The sequence below is a fragment of the Anopheles ziemanni genome, chromosome 2 (genome assembly GCF_943734765.1).
Source record: "Anopheles ziemanni chromosome 2, idAnoZiCoDA_A2_x.2, whole genome shotgun sequence".
Classification (NCBI taxonomy): Eukaryota; Metazoa; Arthropoda; class Insecta; order Diptera; family Culicidae; genus Anopheles; species Anopheles ziemanni.
This window is the reverse complement of record NC_080705.1, coordinates 37,482,840-37,503,830: the sequence shown is the minus strand read 5'-3', so window position 1 is coordinate 37,503,830 and position 20,991 is coordinate 37,482,840. Positions and strand designations below refer to the sequence as shown.

Genomic DNA, 20,991 nt, shown 5'->3' with positions numbered 1-20,991 from the left:
ATTAAAATAATGCTAGCAAACAAGATAAACTCCAGTAAGTACCAATATAACGCTACATCCGATATTCTTAAATGAATGTGCATGAATGATGCACAGGATTGCAAGCATCGAAGCAGACAAAATAAAACATTTTTAATTTTCTTGTAACTTCCTAGGACTTTCTTTCTAAAAACATCATTTCTTATTCCTCCCTTGAAAATTCGGAAGATTCAAAACCAAACACATTAACTTTTGTGAAAACAGACATTGCTTGTATAATGGTTTTGCAATGGTATAACCCGATATCGTTCCACAACTATTGCGCCCACTTTGCACAACCAGGACAATATCTGGTTCGACCTGACCGAATGCGAAAGCGCCGAAAACACTTGCACTTTCGCCAAAAAATATTCGAAGGCCAATGAAACAGCCAGACACGTTTTGGCATCGCCGATAACACAACGGACAGGTTTAATTAGCACCACGCGGGTTGCTAATTATTTTGACGCTGGTGACATCCAACGATTCAGGATACGCGATCGTGCGGACGTTAATGCATCGATCCATTAGCAGAACGGTGAGGGGGTGCCTACTTTTGCAGAAAATCCGACCTCCCGGTCGACCACACGCTACACATTTTGCTCCCAAAAAGGAGCTTGATTATATCGGCTCTATAAGAAGACGTCTCCAACCGGACACCTTTTGTCGGGTTGCGTCATGATTGTTTGTCGATTTGCGAGCCCGCAAGGAAGCGGAGCCTCGGGTGGCAGCACCAACGTCTCAAGTGTTTATTGATTGTTTGATTGTTACACCACCACTTCGGTCAGGGTAGTTCGGTTGGCGGAGCCCCGCGAGATGTATCTCACCTCAGAGGGTTTGCGGTTCCTGTTGTAAATCATATCAGCAGCCCCAGTGCGCAAACACTTCGACACCCTCCAGCGGCGTCATTTCGCTGTGGTCGTACTGAGAAGCTATGCTGGGGCCTATCAGAGGAAAAAGTGCGTCGATGGTTTCGGTTTCTCTTGCGTTCCTCTCTTACCGCAGATGGTAAATAAATCATGTTGATTTAATAGATTGCCCAGCTTCATTATATCATTCCGGCCCTCGCCCTTGCCGAGAGTTTGTAAATAAGGCGACTTTGGCGAAATGGGCGTCAACCTCGAAAAGGGACTCTCTGTGGGCACTATACAGGATAGCGGTGGAATAAGGGGTATGACAAGTGCCTCAAAAATGTTCGTCTACTCTAATGTTCGTGGACAAAGACTCAACGTAACAATACGGCCAGCATACCAGAGGGAAAGTCAGACTGTTTTTATCAACTGCATTTCTCGTTTTCAGGAGTTTATACTTTCCTTGAAGAAAATTTAAATTTTGCACAATTGCTAGATGGTTTACTTAATTTTTATGCATAACTGGTCGTATATGTAAGGAGAAAAGGGGTCGACAGTATTTGAAAGTATTTCCCAAATGTACATTTTATATTTTCAAAGGCTGCAGAAACACAACTTCTCAGTTTTTCAATTTAAATAATTAGTTAGAGTTTTGAAAAATGTTATAAGCGTCAAGAATTACGTTTTTCTGTAAAATGTATCGAAACTGGAGAAATTTAAAGGAAAAAATGGGTAAATTTATTGATACCCTCAGCTTATTGACACAGACATAAAATACTTGATAAAAAATCATTTCAACTCAGCACATCGAATGCTAAACGTGGAATTGGAAACTTGATGATAGGAAGCTGATTTCTTGACTCCGCGCATTCTTTACCATCCACTTAACAGTGTGAGTCAACAGTGGAATCTTCCGCGTCGGGGATTTCATCTGATGGAGAAAAACGGAAATATTTGTTGTTGTTGTAACCTTGAGGATTTTTTTGCTTAGATAAAGTATTGAATGATGTAGGCAAATTTTTCAGTAACTGGTATTTGAGCATAAAAAACGGTAAAATAAAATTTCCCACTATCTTCGTGGCGTGAATCAGAGCAGATGGGTTCGGTATAATTTTGCATAGTCAGTAATGCTTAACTTGCAGAACAATCGTGATTGTGCGACACAAAACGAAATTAATTTCCAACCTAAGGGAATGGGCATGAATTTTTGAGTATTTTTTTCCTCCCGTTTTTGACGAATTACTGCGAAAAATTATTCATGCAGAAATGGTACACAACAAGATTGAATGACAAGATTTTATGGTCTCATCAAAACCCAAGCGGACATTTCGTTCGAAATCCGCCACAAGTGGATACTCACTTTCTCCTGCCAACCAAGCCGTCGCGTTGTTGCGCCTGGCTGGACAGTTGTGTATTGATAAAGAAAGCTTTTGATGTGCACCATTAATCACGATAGCGAGGTATTGTTTTTCATATCTTAAAACCATACAAAGCAACGGAGCAGTCGGTATGTCATGGGTCGCCCGGCAGGATATGTGCAGAAATTCGCGTCCGAGGGCTTTTTCTTGGCGTAGTGATCTTTGCGGTAGCAGCAACGTCCGCGCTGGAATGTCTTGCAAATCTCGCACCAACGTACCTAAGGCTGGCCGAAAACTCCCGATGGCGTGAGTTTAAGGCGTTGGATCCGGTTTAGCGAGTTCTATGTAGCATCCGCAAATATTGTTTCTTGAAACCTTTTGGTCAGTTTTCTTTTACATACGTTATTTATGCTTTTTTTGTTTGTAAATGCTTTGACCTTTTCGCGATTAGAATTGTCAGAAAACGATATCATGCGAACTGCATGCGAGGTTTCACGATTCTCTGTATATGGAAGGAAATTTATATAATCGATATCCCGTGGCGTGGTGATGTCTTCGCGAAAAAATCGGAAGATGTTTGCAGTTTGCCGTTTGCATTGACAAAAACTTACACACAAACATAACGTGAGGTGTTGAAGAAAAAACTTAAAAAAGGTTCTACTACACATGCCTGAAGATCCTTCCAGCCGTACATAAACGTCGACATTGACCTCGAAGATAATTGATGACACATTACAGCAATTAAGCTGGGAATGGCCAAGGTAACAGTGATCTTCTTCGTCAGCAACGAGTACCGCCGGTTGTGACGATGGGAACAACCACTCAGTGGCCATCAAGTGGAAATATCACGACGAGAATTTCATCGATCGTTTCTTTATCGAAAAGACATTCAATTAGTTTCGTGCATCACGCGTCATTTTTCGGGAGGAGAAGAACTTCATGGTGCTTGGCAGCGCAGTACGGCAGAAGTGACTGGCAACCGGTCGACAAGGCCTTCCCAGCGCTGTTGGGTGTTTTGCCACTTTGTCACCGATTTTCTCACGAAGCAATTGCAGGAGTAAATGCCTCGACTCGATCATACTCGCCCCGTGGATGATGGGCAGCCTTCGGAAGACACTTCACATCAAACACTATTAAAAAAGACATGCAAGGTTCATTGCACACGTTCTAGAACGCAACAGAAGGATGTTTAAATGTGATCATCTAGGATGGCTGATCTTATGACTCATGGAACACTGTATAGGCAATCAAACAATGAAATAGATGTGTGATTAAAATTCCTTTGTTTGAAGATCATCAATATGTAATGTGAAGCTAAAATGCTTTGAAAATCAACTTTCAAAGCAAAGCTTCCCAAAGAATTAGTTTTCATTACTACTATAGCTTTGATGGAGCATTTGTATTTGTTAATGGGGAAAACATTTTACAAAATCCATGGCAGACAGCGTGTTAATAGAGCACAGTCAAAATACAAATGATATCGACTTTAATAAATATTGTACTTTTGTCAGGCTCTCAAAAAAGAGCTTTTTATAGTTTGGAGGAGCTTATAGTTACAAACTAAGTGGTGACTCCAACACATTTGTGTGATTATTAGGACACGGCCAACAATGTTTTGATAACGTTTCGTCTTATAGGTTCCCGACTTCTGTGTGAATAAATTTCTGGAAACGCCACAGTTTTATTGGATGAAACTCGAACATGGACACAGTAGTTTATTTCCCAAACCGTTATCGTTACCGAATACCTGGATTACGTCAAATGCCCACTGTCAATACGTAGTTCAGCAGCATCCAAAGGTGTTGAAAGCATGTCAAAATATGTATGCCCTTGTACCCGTTTGATAATCCGTGATAGCACCTGCATAGGGCTCGATGGTCAGCTTGGACGCTCACAACTAGCTCCCGACGTTACTCTGCGGGGTTTGAAGTTGTTGGCACGATGACCCACGATGACCATTTCTAGATGCACCGGCTCTAGACGTAACCGGAGTTTCATCGGCCGGCATGATGAGGCTATTCCACATTCAGTAGAATCTTTTTACGAGAGTTGTGTGGAATGATTTTTTCCTGATAGGTTAGCAAAGAAAAGGGAGAGAGAGAGAGGGAGAAAGAGACAAATCCGGACCGATCAACTACGCATTCTAAACTCCGTTACGCATGATAGGCTTGAAATGTCGACGGATGGCATTGGAGGCATCTGCCTTGGCGCGACGCTACTCTATGCAAAGCTTGCACACAGCCGCTTGCAACTCTCACTTTCAATGGACGCATCCGGACAGGCGGCGATCGTGGGTTCTCGACGTCCAGCCGGGGTGTTGAAGCCACGGTGCGTTCTCCTTCGGTGACAGTGACGAGCGATCCGGTTCGATCTGTCTATCCGGACGCAACGAGGGTAATTTGAGCTTAACCCTGACTTTCAAAAGGCACATCGTAGAGGATGTGCTAGATGACAAAAAAGGCATACTATCGACCACTCTCCGTTCGATTAATAATTCGCAAACTAAATCGATGAGATAATATATACCCAACATGTGTGTCGCGTGTGTGTATGATCCGGCTCAGGGGGAGAACAAAAAGCGTGATCCGACCCAGGAGGTGCTCGGTTCACTATGCGGACACGTGATGAATTCCAATCAGCCAGCGCGCAGCAAATCGATCGAGTTGAATCGAACGGATCGAATCGATCTGCTTGTTCGGCGCGAGGTGTTCGGGTGGCATCGTCACGATGACACCATTTTGAGCAGGGCTGCCCTTCCTCACACACACACACGCTCACAGCTACGTTACTAATCCTCCGGTGGGAATTCGAATTCGGTCGAGCGCATTTGTTTACCGTTCGCTTACTTCAATTGTTGCTGGTTGTAAGCTGCACTCTCATAGTCAGCACACGGTATGATTAGTGAGAATTGCTACCCGGGATTTGTCGGCAAACGGCTCGGCGGTCTGTAACGGATCTAGAGATGAGTAATGAACGCAAAGATCACATCGCCAGATCGGGGTCCACGGATCGCATCCGGATCCGGGGGCGTGTAGAAGGGACGCGGCCGTAAGTAATTGGCTGACATTGAGCGTGCGGTATGCATGTGCATCGCGTGTATAATTAGTGTGCTGGGGAAGCGAGAACCCCTCGACAGAAATAAACGGAAACAATTCCTTGATTTTAAATTCCGAAACAAAGCGAGCGGAATGAGAAGCGTTTATGATGAGCCTCGCGGCACGTGATATGTTCTTCGACTGTCAGCGTCAGCCCACGGTTTGGCAGGATGGATGGCAGGATCACATGAGCCGATCTACCGATAGGGACAAGATGGAGGTGAGGATTGCATTCATTTCGGTACGCCAATGTTGATAAAAATTGCAAACAAAGCGCGAGATCGTGAGGCGAGTGGTGAATACGTTAGGTTTCCCTCACGAGCGTAACGCCATCAGCGTCGTAACGCCTCTGCGGGTGCATCCGGCATCGGTCTAGCTTAGGAATAGCGGGGACCGATTGGGAGGCTGGATGCTTGTTGGGAGATTCCTGGTGCATGTACCTTCCAGTGAAAGCGTACAGGTCATGCACAACGGGAGATAATTCTTGATGATGCGTATCGTCCGCCGATCGGCTAAACGTGTCAAAAAGGAAATCGCAACGTCGCGAAAAGGTTAGGCCTCGCATGGTTTCCTGGCGGCTAATGAAGAAAAAACGTTGCAGATCTTGCAGCCGCAACCGAAAACCGAAAAGCCGCACACCTTTGCTCAAATGAAGCAATTAAACCGTGCTTGCGAAATAGTTGCCAGGATATCGGCGCCGCTCTTCGTCCATGTCTTCCAAGAATCTTACTCTCAGCAGTCTTGTCAAGCAACTCGATTGTGCACGCAAGATCTGGTTGGCTTAACTAACACCAGCAGCGTGCGAAATTTAATCCACGGAACTTGAAAAACCACACACGTACAGTGCTTGCGTCTTGTGCGCAGGTACACGGTCTGAAGATTCACCATCTCGCGATCCATGGCGCGATCCGCCGATACGAACACGATACGGTTGTGTATATTCTAAAGTTGAAGCAGCCTCGCGCCGCTACCAGTTGGCCGCGAGGAGGGAGTACTGCACACGTGGTCGATCGTCACCACCACAATACATGCGCAGAGAGACTGGCGCGCCATCGCGGACGGCGGCGGAATATCCAACCAGCACCTTCGGGGGCTCACAGATATTCTCCCAGCAGCAGCAGCGGGATTGATTGTGTTCCCCACTATTTTTCGCACACCCGTCCGCGATTCCCAGCATACCGCCGGGTCGTCGTCCAACATGCACCAACACACGGGCGAACACGATCGATGCCGAATTGTTGTCCCTCGGATCGTGGATCGCCGTTGGAGCATTGTGGGATTTCGTACCTCGGTATGTGTGTGGATCCCGCGGACCGTGGCCACGGTCGGGGCTAGTGTGTGGGTCCGCCAGCTTGCGATGGGCGTCGGGAGCTATAAAATCACAACACCCTGGCGGGTTCACTTTTGTTTTCGTTCGGGGCTCAACCGATCTAGATAAAAAGCGGATCCGCTCAGCAGAACCGTGTTGGCCGTTCAGCGTTTGCGCAGTGCAGGCAAGTCCGTACAGGCAATCTTCAGCTCGGAAGGAATTCGCATTCGTGAAAGGTAAGGATGTGTTTTGCATACGTACCAGTGAGCCAAGGGTCGGACAAGAGAAAGTGTTCCAGGCGCAAGGAGGAGTCAACAAATCACGTCACCCATTGTCGGCAGCTCAAGCGCTGTGAATGTTTCGAAAAACCCCTTCAATTTTGTGAGTGATCAAACGCAACTAGAAAGAACGCGAGGTTTGGTGTTTTATGGACTGTACTTGTGTGCAAAGCCAGTGTGTCTCAAGATACAGAACGGTTAAAGTGTTTGCTTCTGACGATCGGGAGTTCTAACATTGTGCAACTGTTATCGGTACTGTATCTTACAAATATCTCACTCAGTCAAGAGCCAGTTGTGATCTTACGAACACGTTTAAATAGGGCGACCTGTTCAATATGTTTACGTTCTTCTTAAACGATAGTATTTTGTATTTAGAATTTTTAAATTTTCCCAAGCATAGGTAGAAATAAACAATTTTTATACAATAGTAGGTTCTTAAACTAAGCTTGGTTGCGTAAAGCTTGGCCGCTTTGAAATCCACCAGGCGTGCGCTCGCCGTTCCCAGTGATTTGGTGCTAGATTTTAGAACTGAACCTGAATTTTCATCAAAAACCACCGTGCGTCACGGATCGTGACTTTTCCCCTTGGGATGCAGATGTAACGCAGTGCTGTTAAACGGCGGCAACGTCTTCAGTTTCCGAGTGTTTTGTGGGAACGAGATTTAGCCGCGAGCCATTTGCGCCGAGGGGGTTCCCCGAGCCCGCCAACGACCATACGCCGACGATTATCTGAAGTCGGTGAAGATTGATGATGCCGTAGTATTCACGATCGGTTTTTGGTGTACAACCAGCTAGTCAAAAACTTGTTTGAAAACAGCCCGAATAGGTCGATGTTTATGTAAGGATCGTCGTGGAAGCGACGGTTGACGTTCGTTGGAAAAGCCTGCGCTATTGCACAATTTCTGCCAGCAGGTTATCTTAAATCTTCCGAACAACGGCAATGTGCTGTTTGCTGGGGTTTAAATCCATTGATTTGTAATTCCCATACTCAAAACCATTCTGGCTGTACTTTGAGTTGTTTGAAAGCAGTTTCTGTGCTTTTTTGTACACCTCCTCTAAACGCAAACCGCAAACCGGATACGTGTTGCAGAGGCCACAATGTTTTCGTGTTATTCTTGTTTTTTTTTTTTTTAATCCTCGTCTAATAAAACGTTTTAAAGCTGCTCGACGGGTTCGCAAGATCACTGGTTTTGACAGATGGCACTCAATCACCCACACCTAAACGTCGGTCCAGGATGTGCACGTCGTTCCAAGAGCCGGCCAACTCACGCAATCCGTTTAAAAATAGAATCTCTCAACGCGGATCCCGCTTATACAAGCGCCGCCTTTAACCGCACCGCAAGAGAAGGGTCCCTCGGTTTTGGTGTTCTGGTTTAAGCTGATGGCTTATTAATCCTCCAGATCCATCCCAAGGAGGATTGGAGTTTCTGAGTGAAAGGAAACAAAAAGAGTGTGCTTCTAAGCTGCAGCGGTGGGCATCTGCTACTTATTCCAAGCTATTACTCCGGCAGCCTTTTGGACCCGAGATTTAAAGCGTTCACTATGGAATGGGGCTGGTAAATTGTCGCTCTGAACGCCACAGTGAACGCCACCTTTCATATTTTTGAACTTGCCTCATCGTCACGCGTTGATGCTGCAGACGAGTGAATATGTTAATTCGATGCTTTCGAAGCAACGTCTCTCGCCAATCGCCAGTTGCTGGCGATGGATGCAGTAGCAGGGTTGGAAAGATCGGCGATCTGCTTTGCTTAGCCGCGCGACGCCTTCCAATCTCCGACGACTCGGTGGTTTTGGTTAGGCGCAGGAAGCCCAAGAGGACAAGCCGAACGAGCGAAAGACAATCGCCGACAATCGGCAAGGCAAAACGCCCGACCACGCTCCTGTCCGCCTTTCACAATCTCTGGAATCTTTAAGCCTTCAGTACGAACGAGATTGTGTGATTTTGGTTTCGACTGGTTTCACCCGCAATTTCCATTTCAGGCCGGAGGTCAGATTCAGTTAGTTGTCTAGTTGATCTTTTTGCTTTTATTAGAATCTGTTGATACTGTTCGATCTTTCTTGAGGATGAGTTTAAATTCGTACTTATATCGATGCTCAAGAAGCTCAGCAGCTACTGTTGTTTGGTTTAAATTAAAGGCTCTTGGTTTTCTCAGCGACTTGAAAAGATCTGGAAGCTTTTTTGTTTGCTTTGTCGTCAGATTTAGTTAGTTGTCTATTCCATCTTTTTGTTTTATAAGGATGCGTTGAGCTTGTTCAATGTTTCTTGAGTTTCCCTATATTTAAATAAATTAATTTCATTTTCATATCGTTTATTCCAATAGCTATTAATCTTAGTTTTCCCGACGACTTCAAAAGATTGTCATCCAAATTCTTTAAGCTTCAGTATGTTCTGTTATTATTTAAGTTGAAGTGACTCATTCTCGGAAAGCTGAATCACTCAGTCGCTGCACAAAAACAAACAAGAATCCGATCGTTCCAAGAAGATCTATTTTCCACCCGCAAAAGATCGCTTCTACAAGATCCGCCGCGATCATGCGAAGCAGAGGTTGTTGGGTTAACATCACTCCGCCGCGGTGGCATCGCTAATGAAACGGCAATCATCATTAGGCCAGGAAACAATGGTGTTTTATTGGTGCTCACCACCATTTCGGAAACAATTGTTCCGATAAAAAAAAACACCTGTACTAGGAACTGGTGATGGTGGTGGTGGTAGTTCATGGTGAGTTGTTTGTAGCAGCCATTTGCGAGCTGGTTTACGATTGCGGTACGCATATGCAGCCCGGTGCGTTTCTTACTTCACGGCGTGCGTCTGCATTTCTGCACCCTTGCATGCTGAAAAGAACAATAATTCACCCGAGTGAGCCACTAGTCAAGTCGACCCCAAGCAAGATGACAAAGAAATAGAGGATTGCTAGCACAACAATGATCGATGGGGCTGGAGTTGGGCGGTCGGAATATGGTCGCAATGTAAAGTGAGAACGATGCACCAATGCAGCTCGTCCGTTGCATAGCATGTTGCCACTAACGAGAGTGTGTGTGTGTGTTGGAAGGTTTACCGGTTGTCGTTTGACGCTGTGTGTTTTGGTCCATGCTCGTTGTTTTACAATTCTATTAGCTTATCTACCAATGGCGAACCTTCTAGGTGTCTTACAAAGGTCTCCTCCGCCATTAAACCTCTCAACTGAATGGAAGAACAACGCCTGTACAGCGTTTTACTGTTCCACAAACCGTACGAGCCGATTGGTACTGAGATATTGTGTCTTTATTAGTAAGATACCTACTGCCGGCGCTCCATGCCCCCTCTCCTCAACTCTGCCAAGCGCATGTAGGGTCGTCGTTTTTCCACAAATCCATTGTTTTGCGCGACTACGCAATAGGTTACACCAGGAAGCTATCAGTTACGAGCGGTAGATGGGACACCGATTGCGCGCTTATGTGGCTTAATCCGTCCCTGCCACCGGCGGCTGCTTTACTTTGTGTAAGCACACTTAAACCCGGCCGTTTATGTTGTCGAACATCCGCCCCTTTGCAGCATCAAATGTTCGGTTGTGCAAGATAATCACTCGATCGTTCGGGTGCAACAACGCGAGGCATCGTTTTAAAATTAATCGTCTCTAAATGTGTGCTTATTTGCGCGCTGATGGAACCATTCGGGCCATCCGTTTCCATTAAGGTTAGTCGTTTGCGGGACGGGGGAATAGAAAACAAGAGGACGTCTTCAAGGGAAGCGACAACAAACGGGCATGCTCCTTGGCAGCACAACCTAGAAGGATTCTCTATTGAAACCCGATCAGATATGGTAGCGGTACAAAAAAAAAAGAAAATCTATTTAGTCTTGTCCTCCAAAAACCCCGTACGCGGGGACAGCGGTACGACAAAACAATAACCGCTACCTTTACAGAAGCCAAGTGTTAAGTGCAGGGAAAGAGGAGGCAACTAAAAGAAATAGAAATAAAAAACATCCAATCACGATCGATGGCTCACGTACGAAGTGCAGGCCCCGCACACTCTTGGGGCTCCCTGCTCATTTGGGACCGCAACTGTACCGAAAAGGTCGTGCTTGACCGTGGGGGAATTAGCGCTTTGAAACAACGACGTCGGTCGAAGGTAACGCGCCACTCTCGCCGACGAGCCGTCCCCGATTGTTCTTGTCCCCGGCCCTTGGTCTTCTTCGCCGAGCTTCGTGCTTATCCTGGAGCGTTGCATTTAACTTGTTTCTGTTTCGTTCGTGCCATCCGCAGATGAAGCTGCTGCTGCTCGTAGTGGCGTCCTTGGTCGCCGTGTGCCTTGCCGAACCAAAGCCCGCCATCAATGAGGTGAAATCAAATCAGCCTGTGCAGAAGCCGGGCCGCTTCCTGTCGCTGCCAGTGCCGGAGAAATGTGCATCCCGTAAGTAGTTCACGATAATTACGATAAGCTAAACACACAAACATGTATATATATATATATATTCCGAAGGACTCTGAAGCAGTAATTCCTGAAAAGAAGAAACATAAAAATAAAATATATTCAAATTCCATCGCCCGAAGGTTCGTCGCTTTTATAGCGAATGTTTGCATTGAAGTCTTTCGATGTCGAATCACCACTCGAACGAGCAAACGAGTTCAACGAACCAAGAACTTTGAAGAAGCTCTCGAAAATTCCTCCTCCAACACGGAGCGTGTGTAGTTTTTAATGCTCAGCATGTTTCCCCCCTTTTTTTTGCCGACACGAAGCTGTCGGTCACACCCAAACTTGAGCCTTCGCGTAGCACCAACAGGTCCGGGAGACCTTGGGCTTCTAGTGGCCCACCGGGGGAGATGGTGGCGTGCAAACCGAAACCCGTTGTCCAAGACCACAGTGCCCTGCTGCGACATCTGGTAAACGAGGAGGATGGAGCGAAGAAGTACAACACAACAGCGCACAAATAAAAAAGGATCGCTGCTGAAAAAGATCGCCAACACGGGCGTCCCCGTCCACCTCCCCCTCCCCCCCCTCCCCCTCTCCCACTCTTGCAATACGATTACGCTAATTTGTTAGCTTTTAGGGTGTGGCGGAGGTGGTGGTGGTCGCGGGTGACGCCCGAACGCTCCGATTCCCCTCGACGCCCGTCACCCAAGCGACGACCGGTTGAGGAGGGCATAGGGTGGTTGTTCAAAGTTTCGGCCGGAAAGCTGGTTGGTGGTGGTTGGGCAACGATGTTTACTATTATGACAGATCCGCATCGTCGTACGGGTGGAAAGGATTTCATAATAAATTGGCACCATCTCTCGGCACCAGCTCGGCGCGCGTGCTGGACTGGAATGGGGTGGAGCCCTCATCGACCAGCCGATCGACGATCGACCAGGTGACTTCTAAGTATTTGCTTGACGTGGACGAACCGACGCAGGCAGCCAATCGGACGGATCCCGTCCGGTGGTAACGCCCCAGGGCGGGAGGGCCATGTTCAGCGCGCAGATCTCGCCCGATCGTCCGAAGTCGCCGAGATTCCAGCGGTACCTTTCGACCTTTATTTATCGGTGTTAATAAGCACGGATTTCTTAATGTGGCCGCTTGCTTGCGCGGATGCTTGTGACGTTGTGGCATCGTGTGGTGGACTTTTCTTCTCCCCTCTTCTTCGCACCGGAGAAGGGGATTTAGTCTGTGCGCCCGTACAGCTATCCCCCGTCCCTTCCCCCGGCCGCTCCATTTCTCCCTTTCCATCCCGCCCCTGGGGGGATGAAGGAAGTCGATGAGGCAACTTCTCGGGGCGCACCGTGAACCACATTAGCGAGGCAGGATCGGATGATAACGGGGCCACGACCGAAGCGGGACAGAGAAGCGATCGGCGGCGAGTGGGAGGGAGGGTTAGGCGCAATAAAATAACAGGTACCCGCCGACTTATCGCCGTTGGCCTACTTATTACGCCCGCTCGGTGTGGACACGGGGGGAAAAAAGAAATGGAAAGTGCTCCCGTTGGGACTCGCGATTTGGAAACCGAGCGGCGCGACGAATCGCTGTTTTGCGGGTTTGAGAGTAAAAGTATTCCCATAACCGCCCGATCGATCGATTCACCTGGTGTGGTGGTGGTGTGGTGGCCAATCAGGTCCGCATCAGGTCGGACTTCTGTTCCAGACTGCGCACCTCATCGTAAACAAGTGCCTCTAAGTACAGCAGCAGCCAACTTCCCAACGGTCGTAAAGTAGCATCGATGATTCGCATCAAAATGGAGTTGATTTATGCCGCAAACTCCATGGTCGCCATTGGCGCGCAGACGCTCAAGGTGTCGAAACGGGACGGCACAGGCAAGCCTCGATTGCGCAATGACAAATTCAGCGTCGCCCATCAGGTGAGCGGATTTCCGGGGGTTTGTGCGCACCGGGGAGGCCAATATTATTAGGATAGTAGTAAACGCCAGCCAATCAACCGGTTGGGTTTCTTACACGCACGCAAGCACACACACACACACGCGCAGGGCCATGCTTGCAAAAAAGAAAACAAACCTGAAATGGTGCTTCATTAATAATTAATGAAGCACTTGAACTTTGCATCTTCATATGAGAAAAATATGGTATGGATGACGGTCGGGTGAGCCAGCGCTGTGAACCTGGTGTTGAAGCGATGGAAAAGAAGAGGAAAATGCAAAAAAAGATCGTTTTCACTACCAGCTGTCGTTTGACATGCGAGATTTGGCGTAGGAATTCGTTTGCCGATGCGTGCACGAGCGTCTCGAAATTGTCGATCCCAAAGATTGGCCTGAGACATGCCACGCGATGTACGAGGGAGATGCGAGTGGAGGAAAGACGTATAACAAACAAAACGCTAGCGAACGCTGACATTTTGTGGTTGGAGTCTCGTAAGATTACGTGTACGGCAGTGATCTTTCGCGATTGGGGGGATGAAATGGTTTCCTGTATTGTAATCAAGGAATGCTGCACGACGGATACTAACGATTTTGTTACTTCTTTTTTTTTCCCCGGCACATCCATCGGGCAGGCCCGAAGCAGTTCAGCTACCGCGGACATAACTACTTCTACAGCGCCCATGTGCCCGCCCTGGCCGACAAGCGAGTCGACTGGCTCGACGGTCGCAACATCTGCCGCGAGTACTGCATGGACCTGGTGTCGCTGGAAACGCAGGAAGAGAACAACCTGATCTTCCGACTGATCCAGCAGAACGACGTGCCGTACATCTGGACCGCCGGTCGCCTGTGCGACTTCAAGGGCTGCGAGGGTCGCCCGGACCTGGAGCCGAAGAACATCTACGGCTGGTTCTGGTCGAACAACCGCGAGAAGATCCACGCCACCAACCAGATTCCGAACGGCTGGGGTTACAACCCGTGGAGCAAGTCCGGACACAAGAAGATCCCGCAGCCGGACAACGCCGAGTTCGACATCAACCAGACGACCGAGTCGTGCCTATCGATCCTGAACAACGTGTACAACGATGGCATCGGCTGGCACGATGTGGCCTGCTACCACGAGAAGCCGGTCGTCTGTGAAGACTCGGAGGAGCTGCTGAACTACGTGTCCGCCACCAACCCGGGCATCCGTCTGTAAGGAGCGGCGCGGTGTGAAGGCATGCGGTGGCAGGCGGGACCCGGCACTCGGCATTCTGGTGTAAAACTGCCAAACAACCCTCCCTCCCCCAGAACGCACCGCACCACCAAAACTATTCACTCGAGGTTACGAACGGTCTCCGTTTCCTCCTCGTCCTTTTCTTTCTCCTCAGTACTTCCCTTCGCTACTCAACTGCTCATTCGAAATTGCGTAGTACTTTTCCTCATTTAGTAGTTGAATGTTGCAGACGGTATCCAGCCCTGTTTGTTTGATTTTCAGAGAACAGAGACCACTTATTCGACGATAGAACCGAAACCGTTGCGATCGTGCGTGTTTCATGAGCACTACATAAGAACATCGCTTTGACTCGCCAGTGCCATTCGGGCATTTCATTGTTTACTGGCACCATCCAAAACAGTGTCTCATTTCTTCATAAAACAAACAGTAACAACTGCGAGAACAACGTCCATACCATACTGGAGCACATGCGAAATGTTTTCAAAATGTATATTTATTAAATAAATAGGCTTTTTAAGAAATAGTTGAAGGTGTTTTATTTTTGTTTTCACTATTGAATTATAAGTTTTTCCGAAAAAAAGTGTTTTTCCATCGAAGTATAACGTAACTGTCCAGGATTACTACCACGTGAAAGAGTAACATGATGCTAGTAGTGTCATATCGCTTGTAATAAATGTGAGATCACTTAATATCATACTTTTTTCAATGTGTCGCATTATTTCTTTCTGTTCAAGCCCCTTTCTTTGTCCTATACGATGAAAATGTGACGATATGTGTGTAAATCAGGTTTCAATGAAGGAACGTTCTCTGGAGGTACAAAATCATTATCGAAAATATGATGTTATTGGTCAAAGATCGTTTTCGTGTCCAATGTTATAATATACATTGTTTGTTTGTTTGTTTGTTTGTTTATTTCAGTATTCAAGTTGTCCGCCAGCAGACTTAACAACTTACTTATGCTAGAACTCCGCAGGGGAGAGGGTTACAAATAGGAGTATAGGGTGGGTTAGGATATAAGAGATTCTAGGAGGCAGGCTCTGAAGGAGGATAGTGGGATATGGTAGTCAAACAGATGGCTATGAGTATTAAAAAGACGCAGAGCGCGCAGAAGAGGATCGTTAATTGGTCAGAGTAATGTTAAAAGATCAAAAAAAAAAAAAAACAAATGAATTTTAAATAAACACGTGCGATACCACAGTAGATCTGCGAATGGAGACCAAGATGTTTGAAGTATGTCCAACTAACCTTGGTCAATGGTGCTGTCAGTTTCATTTTGTCTAGTAGTGGTGGGAAAATCAAATCCCTGCAGTGACTCGAATCTTTCGATTCAAATCCGGTATGAGATCCTTCTTCTTCTTCTTCTTATTCTTCTTCGGCGATGATTTACTCCAGTACGGCTATTGAATCCAGCTTCCTGGCCTTCGCTAACTAACCTGGAGACAAATACCTCTATTGGTGAAAGAACGGCCACTAAGGCCATATGCCCTGACTTTCTGAGGCTGTTATGATTTTCTGTGGGCGTCACATTTTGACTACCATGTGGCCAGGAGCACTGCTAACCAACCACGCTAGTGCACAGACAAATTGTGGCTGTTCACCCGCCGTCACGAAAGGAATATTTCTTTCCGTTTGTCAGATCGCACGAAACTCGTGATCCGCTTGATTACTCGAACAGCACGAGATGTGTGGCGGCTAGGATTTATCTGACTTGAGCTCCAGCTCGGCGGCTCCACCATGCGGCCGATATAACCTTATTTTCCCCTAACTATTTCAGGAACCCCGTATACGCTAACGATCCGCTCTGATGCGACGCCGAACTGGAACTGCGGTATGAGATCCTACTGTCCAAAACCGAATTCCAATCCGTCATATCATGTGCGCACATCGATATGCTGATTATTTCGATCATTTGTTGAATTTATTGATGAATATCCATCAAATGGGATCCAATCTTTTAGAATCTGTGTAGGGAGCTATCTTTCAAATTATTTGAATCCGATCCCTGCTAACACCACTAGACAGTGATGAGAAAATCAAAACAATCAACAAACAACATTTATGTAGATGCCGCTTCTTTTCGTGCGACGTAGAAATGAGCTCCGTTCAATGCAAAATAAAGTAAGATCGTCCTTAAATTTAATGTTAAAGATAAAAGTTTTTTATTTCCAAGTTTTTCTACTATTCCAGGCGGAAAGAATGGAGAAAATTTTGCAAGAAACGGCGAAGAAAGCTCATACGACAGAAGGCGGCCAAGGAACGCGATCGATTAGAAGAAGAATTACAAAAAGAAAAAGATGCCGACCCAGAATATCAGAATCTAATGATCGAAATGCTACGGCAGGAAGAAGTGGCCGCAGGTCGGGAAGCCCTGGAGCGTGCTCTCCGTAATGCAAAATGGCTTGAGCAAGAACACAAAGCCCAAAAGAGATTCGAACAGTTGCGACAACAAATCGAAACCAAAGAACGTGAAGAACGTGAAAAACGGGAACGAATCCGGCGGGAGTTTGAGGAGCGTGAAAAACGAACCGAAGAAGCACGAGCAGAGCGCCACCGACAGCAAGAGGAAATGCTACGCCTGATACGGGAACGACAAATGAAATTGGAAGAGTTTTCGGTGACCGGCATCGATGACTACTTGAACGAGCTTCAAATGGTACACAACACCCGGGCGGATGCTGTGGATTGTAAGTTTTTCACTAAAACAGGAACGTGCCGGCATGGTTTAAGATGTAGTGGAAACCATCCAACGCCTGGCTTAAGTAAGGTAAGATTTTTGATGTGTAAATTGTTTGCATTTTCACATGTTTGCAAATGGATTTCCTTGACAGATTATTCTCATCTCAAACTTCTTCAATCATCCGGCGCTGGAACGTACCGTACACCAAGAGTATGGTAATGACGGAAGGCTTGAATTCGACGAGGACGACTTAAAAAATAGTTTTGTTGAGTTTTTCCGCGATATTGTTGATGAGTTTGAGCGGTTTGGAAAAATACAGCAAATCTTGGTCTGTAGAAACTTCGGTCTGCATCTTAGGGGCAATGTTTATATTGAGTATGAAAACTTGAGGTATGTTAGTGTTTGCTTTTTGAAAGAGTGGTTATTTTAATCAAGAATCACATTCCCTTCCAGAAACGCTGCGGCCGCCTACCTTCGCATGAATGGAAGATTTTACGCGAAAAAGCAACTGCATGTGGAGTTCCGAAGCCCGATCGTTTGGCCAGCGGCGGTGTGTGGTAAATGAACAGAAATTCAAATGTGTATCCTTTTAAAATTATAGAGCTGAACCATTGCTTTTGCGAAAGATTTTTCAAAGCAGTTTCTTAAAGTCCTTTATCCTTAACTCATACGAACATACTGATCGCTTGTTTCCCATAGTTTTGCACAGGAAATGAGACATGCGTTAATCAATCCCCACCATGGATTCGAAATTTCCAGGGCTATTTGAGTTGAAACGCTGCCAGAAGGGGCCAGGATGCAATTTTCTGCACATCTTCAAGAACCCTGACCTTCGCTACCAGTACGATCATTTCCAGGAGAGTCGATCGATGCGTAAGGAGGCTTCAATTGTGCCTGCCACGCCGCTTGTGCAAAAGTATGCAGTTAGGAGCTATCATGGATTCACAGTTATTAATTAAATTTTTAAATTATCATATTTTACAGGAGCTGGGATGAAATCACTTCCGGAGCTACACAACCGTCCCGAAATGCTGTTAATTGGCGATGGTCGGAGTCACCGGAACCGGAAGCAAGAGTGACCGGTTCTAAAGCAAACACTGGAGAAAGTGTACGTGAATTAGAAAGCGGTAAAAATGACAGACGATTCCGTAGCCATACTCGCAGCGACAACAGAAGAAACCGTAGCCGCAGTCGGCGAAGACGAGACAATCGAAGTCGTAGCGGCAGTCGGCGAAGACGAGATAATCGAAGTCGAAGCCGCAGCCGAAACCGGAGTCGAAGCAGTAGCTATAACAAAGATCAAGGGCATGGTGAAAAGAACAGTGCGAGGCGAAAGGATCCTACATCGGGTAGTAAAAGAAGCAATAAATACAAACGAAAGCATCGAAGTCGAAGCTCTAGCAGTACAGGCGCTGGGAGCTCTAAAGATACTAAAGGAAAACGACAGACTAGTCGTAATAGAAGCCGGGATCGTGAAGCCAAAAAAGGATCATCATCGAAGACGAAGAACCGTGAGCTATAACTGTAAGAATATAATGTGAAAATTGCAGTAGAATCCGTGAATTGCTGCGAAAATCAACTTCAAACGGTTTGTTCTTTCTTTCTATGTATCACAACTTGTCCATATAACTTTAACTTTTTCTTCATTGTTTACGTTCGCAGAAACTTAAGATAAGATTTTATTTATTTATTCCAGATTAAAGCAGAGTTATACTCACTTTCAAAATGAATACTGTTTACAATATCAACATTTGGTTGAAAGTTACAAACAGTGTACAGCTTAACTCGTTAGTGGTAGAAATCTTAACATCAGAATATAATTTTTTTTTTACCTCTACAAACGTGTCGAACAAATCAGTGTTAAGTGTGGAGACGCTAATAGACCTCATTGGCTTGCATAGCATGTAGATTTTATGCAAAATGATTTGTTCGGTGTTTTTTTTGTTAACCAAGGCACAATCTCCCCAGACGAATGCTGGTTGAGTTCTAGCGAATTCACCTAAGGATTTATTTTATTACTCTTCCTTTTGAGTAGATTTGCGTACATATAAAAATAGTTTACCTTTTTCATTTGTTCCATGTTTCGTTCCCTAAAAACGCTCTGGCAATGTTTTGGTGCCTGTTCTCGTCCATGCTCAGCTCGTATTGTATCAGTATGACCAAATAAGTTGTCGCAGCGCCCACCAACTGTAAATTTGAAAGAGCAAATCGTTTATCAGTAGAGCCGAAGTGCTGTGCCATGCAATTTCTTCGAAGCATTTCGTGCCGTACCGTGAAAATTAACGTAAAATCCAAACTAAATAATCCACAGGCAGAAAAGCGCACCTTGCGGTGGACCATCTGGAGCGACAGTTGCATCAGCTTGGCGGCGAGCTCGCCGTCCGTCCCAGTCGCCACGTTCAGCAGCTTGTGCACATTGACGCCGATGTTGTCGTTTTCCCGCACCAACGAGCTGCTGCCGTACACGATGTTGAACACCCCGAAACCGTAAACGATGGCTTGACCGAGGAAGAACACGGCGAACTGACTCTTGGAGAACGACGTGTCGTTCGAGGTAGACCCGATTAAGGCGTCCAGCACGTAGTACGAGTTAAACACGATAATCACAAACACTATCGTCACGATCGTGAGCATTTGGATGGTGAAGTAATCCTCGGCGTAGCTGCACGCTTCGCACAGCGCGTCCTGGATGTTGGCCACGGCGGTTACCACGTCCGGCATCGATTTGTCGTTGTTCGAGTAGACGGACGCAATCCCGAGCGGACGCTGGATCTTGATGGCATGCCAGTAGCTAAGCCGACGCTGGGGCGAGACACGCTTCTCGAGCACCGCCTGGCGGAGATGCTTCAGCACCTTGTTCAGCAGATGGAAGCGGTGCTTGGTTTGGTTCACAAAGCACAGAAATACCACGATCACCATGGACATCATAAAGTACGGCATTAGGAACGAGATCCAGGTAGTCAGATTCGGGTACGTGCTGGAGGAGATGAACACGGCCAAACACAGCAGCAGATACGCCGAGGAGATTATCACCTTCGTGCACATCACCAGCAGGTTGTAGTGCAGCGTGCTCTTATAGTTTGTCTCCAAACCGATTTCCTTGAACCGCCGATCGATGCTAGCCAGCGCGTGGAACGCATTGATCAACTTATTACGCTGGAAGATGCTGCAGAAGAACGTCATGACGAGCGCCGTGATACCGATGGTGAACTGCAGCACATCGCCCAGCGTGCTGATGTCGGTTTGAAAGAAGAACCGCGTTATAGTTTCACCCTTCAGCAACGCGCCCACGTAGCAACTGCAGAACAGGATCACGTGCAGGCTGGTATTGATGTACCCGAACGGGGTGCACCGCAACATCATCAGCTCCGTCGGACCCTTGACCACAGTGAACGGTGTCATCCCGGTGAGGAAGGATACCCGCAGCACTGGCCGCTGGGCAGCGTAAAAGTCCGTCGGATTAAGAAAAGTTCGCAGAAACTTACGTACCATGGCGAACCGATATCGATACCAGGGATCTGTGTCGGATGATACCATGTGGCGTACTGGCACGCTTACAACGCGCGGTAATTCACACCGATTATACTCCACATCCCCCCGGTTGCTACTTACTGCCAGCTTTGGTCGAGCCAAATGGCCATCCGGGAAAATGTCGTGCCAGGTTAGTGCTGTTTATCTAAATAAGAACATCATTTACATTGTTAAGTACCGTCTCACCCGGAAAACACCACGGTGTATCACACCCTTGCGGGCCCGCTATCCCCCCAAAGTGGACTAATTTTCAGCCTACACACACACATACACACACTGGAGTGGGTGGCGCGAATACCCGGGCGCTTGTTGGGAGCAGCATTCGGTTTCACATATTGGG

At 46.7% G+C, this 20,991-nt stretch overlaps 3 protein-coding genes across 3 annotated transcripts; 2 read left to right on the top strand and 1 right to left on the bottom strand.

The window, feature by feature from the left end:
* The first annotated feature begins 11,149 nt into the window (after positions 1-11,149).
* LOC131285490 (uncharacterized) lies at positions 11,150-14,425 on the top strand. Its single transcript, XM_058314350.1, has 2 exons — positions 11,150-11,297; positions 13,863-14,425. Exons 1-2 carry the CDS (start codon positions 11,150-11,152, stop codon positions 14,423-14,425), a joined length of 711 nt encoding a protein of 236 aa, XP_058170333.1.
* Positions 14,426-16,535: 2,110 nt separating this feature from the next.
* LOC131293519 (U2 small nuclear ribonucleoprotein auxiliary factor 35 kDa subunit-related protein 2) lies at positions 16,536-18,642 on the top strand. Its single transcript, XM_058321595.1, has 6 exons — positions 16,536-16,561; positions 16,631-17,207; positions 17,272-17,510; positions 17,574-17,677; positions 17,880-18,036; positions 18,105-18,642. The coding sequence occupies exons 1-6, from the start codon at positions 16,536-16,538 to the stop codon at positions 18,640-18,642; spliced, it is 1,641 nt and encodes a 546-aa protein (XP_058177578.1).
* A 545-nt stretch (positions 18,643-19,187) lies between these two features.
* LOC131293518 (putative gustatory receptor 28a) lies at positions 19,188-20,657 on the bottom strand. Its single transcript, XM_058321594.1, has 2 exons — positions 19,392-20,657; positions 19,188-19,307 (listed from the first exon to the last, which is right to left on the bottom strand). Exons 1-2 carry the CDS (start codon positions 20,655-20,657, stop codon positions 19,188-19,190), a joined length of 1,386 nt encoding a protein of 461 aa, XP_058177577.1.
* Between the last annotated feature and the right edge of the window lie 334 nt (positions 20,658-20,991).

Excerpts from the sequence above, each read along its gene's own strand:
- LOC131285490 (XM_058314350.1), top strand. The coding sequence starts at position 11,150 with ATGAAGCTGCTGCTGCTCGTAGTGGCGTCCTTGGTCGCCGTGTGCCTT. Across the intron at positions 11,298-13,862 it reads GCCGGAGAAATGTGCATCCC|GCCCGAAGCAGTTCAGCTAC; the intron begins GTAAGTAGTTCA and ends TCCATCGGGCAG.
- LOC131293519 (XM_058321595.1), top strand. The coding sequence starts at position 16,536 with ATGAGCTCCGTTCAATGCAAAATAAA. Across the intron at positions 16,562-16,630 it reads TCCGTTCAATGCAAAATAAA|GCGGAAAGAATGGAGAAAAT; the intron begins GTAAGATCGTCC and ends CTACTATTCCAG. Across the intron at positions 17,678-17,879 it reads TTGGCCAGCGGCGGTGTGTG|GGCTATTTGAGTTGAAACGC; the intron begins GTAAATGAACAG and ends CGAAATTTCCAG.
- LOC131293518 (XM_058321594.1), bottom strand. The coding sequence starts at position 20,657 with ATGGTATCATCCGACACAGATCCCTGGTATCGATATCGGTTCGCCATG. Across the intron at positions 19,308-19,391 it reads ATTTTACGTTAATTTTCACG|TTGGTGGGCGCTGCGACAAC; the intron begins GTACGGCACGAA and ends TCAAATTTACAG.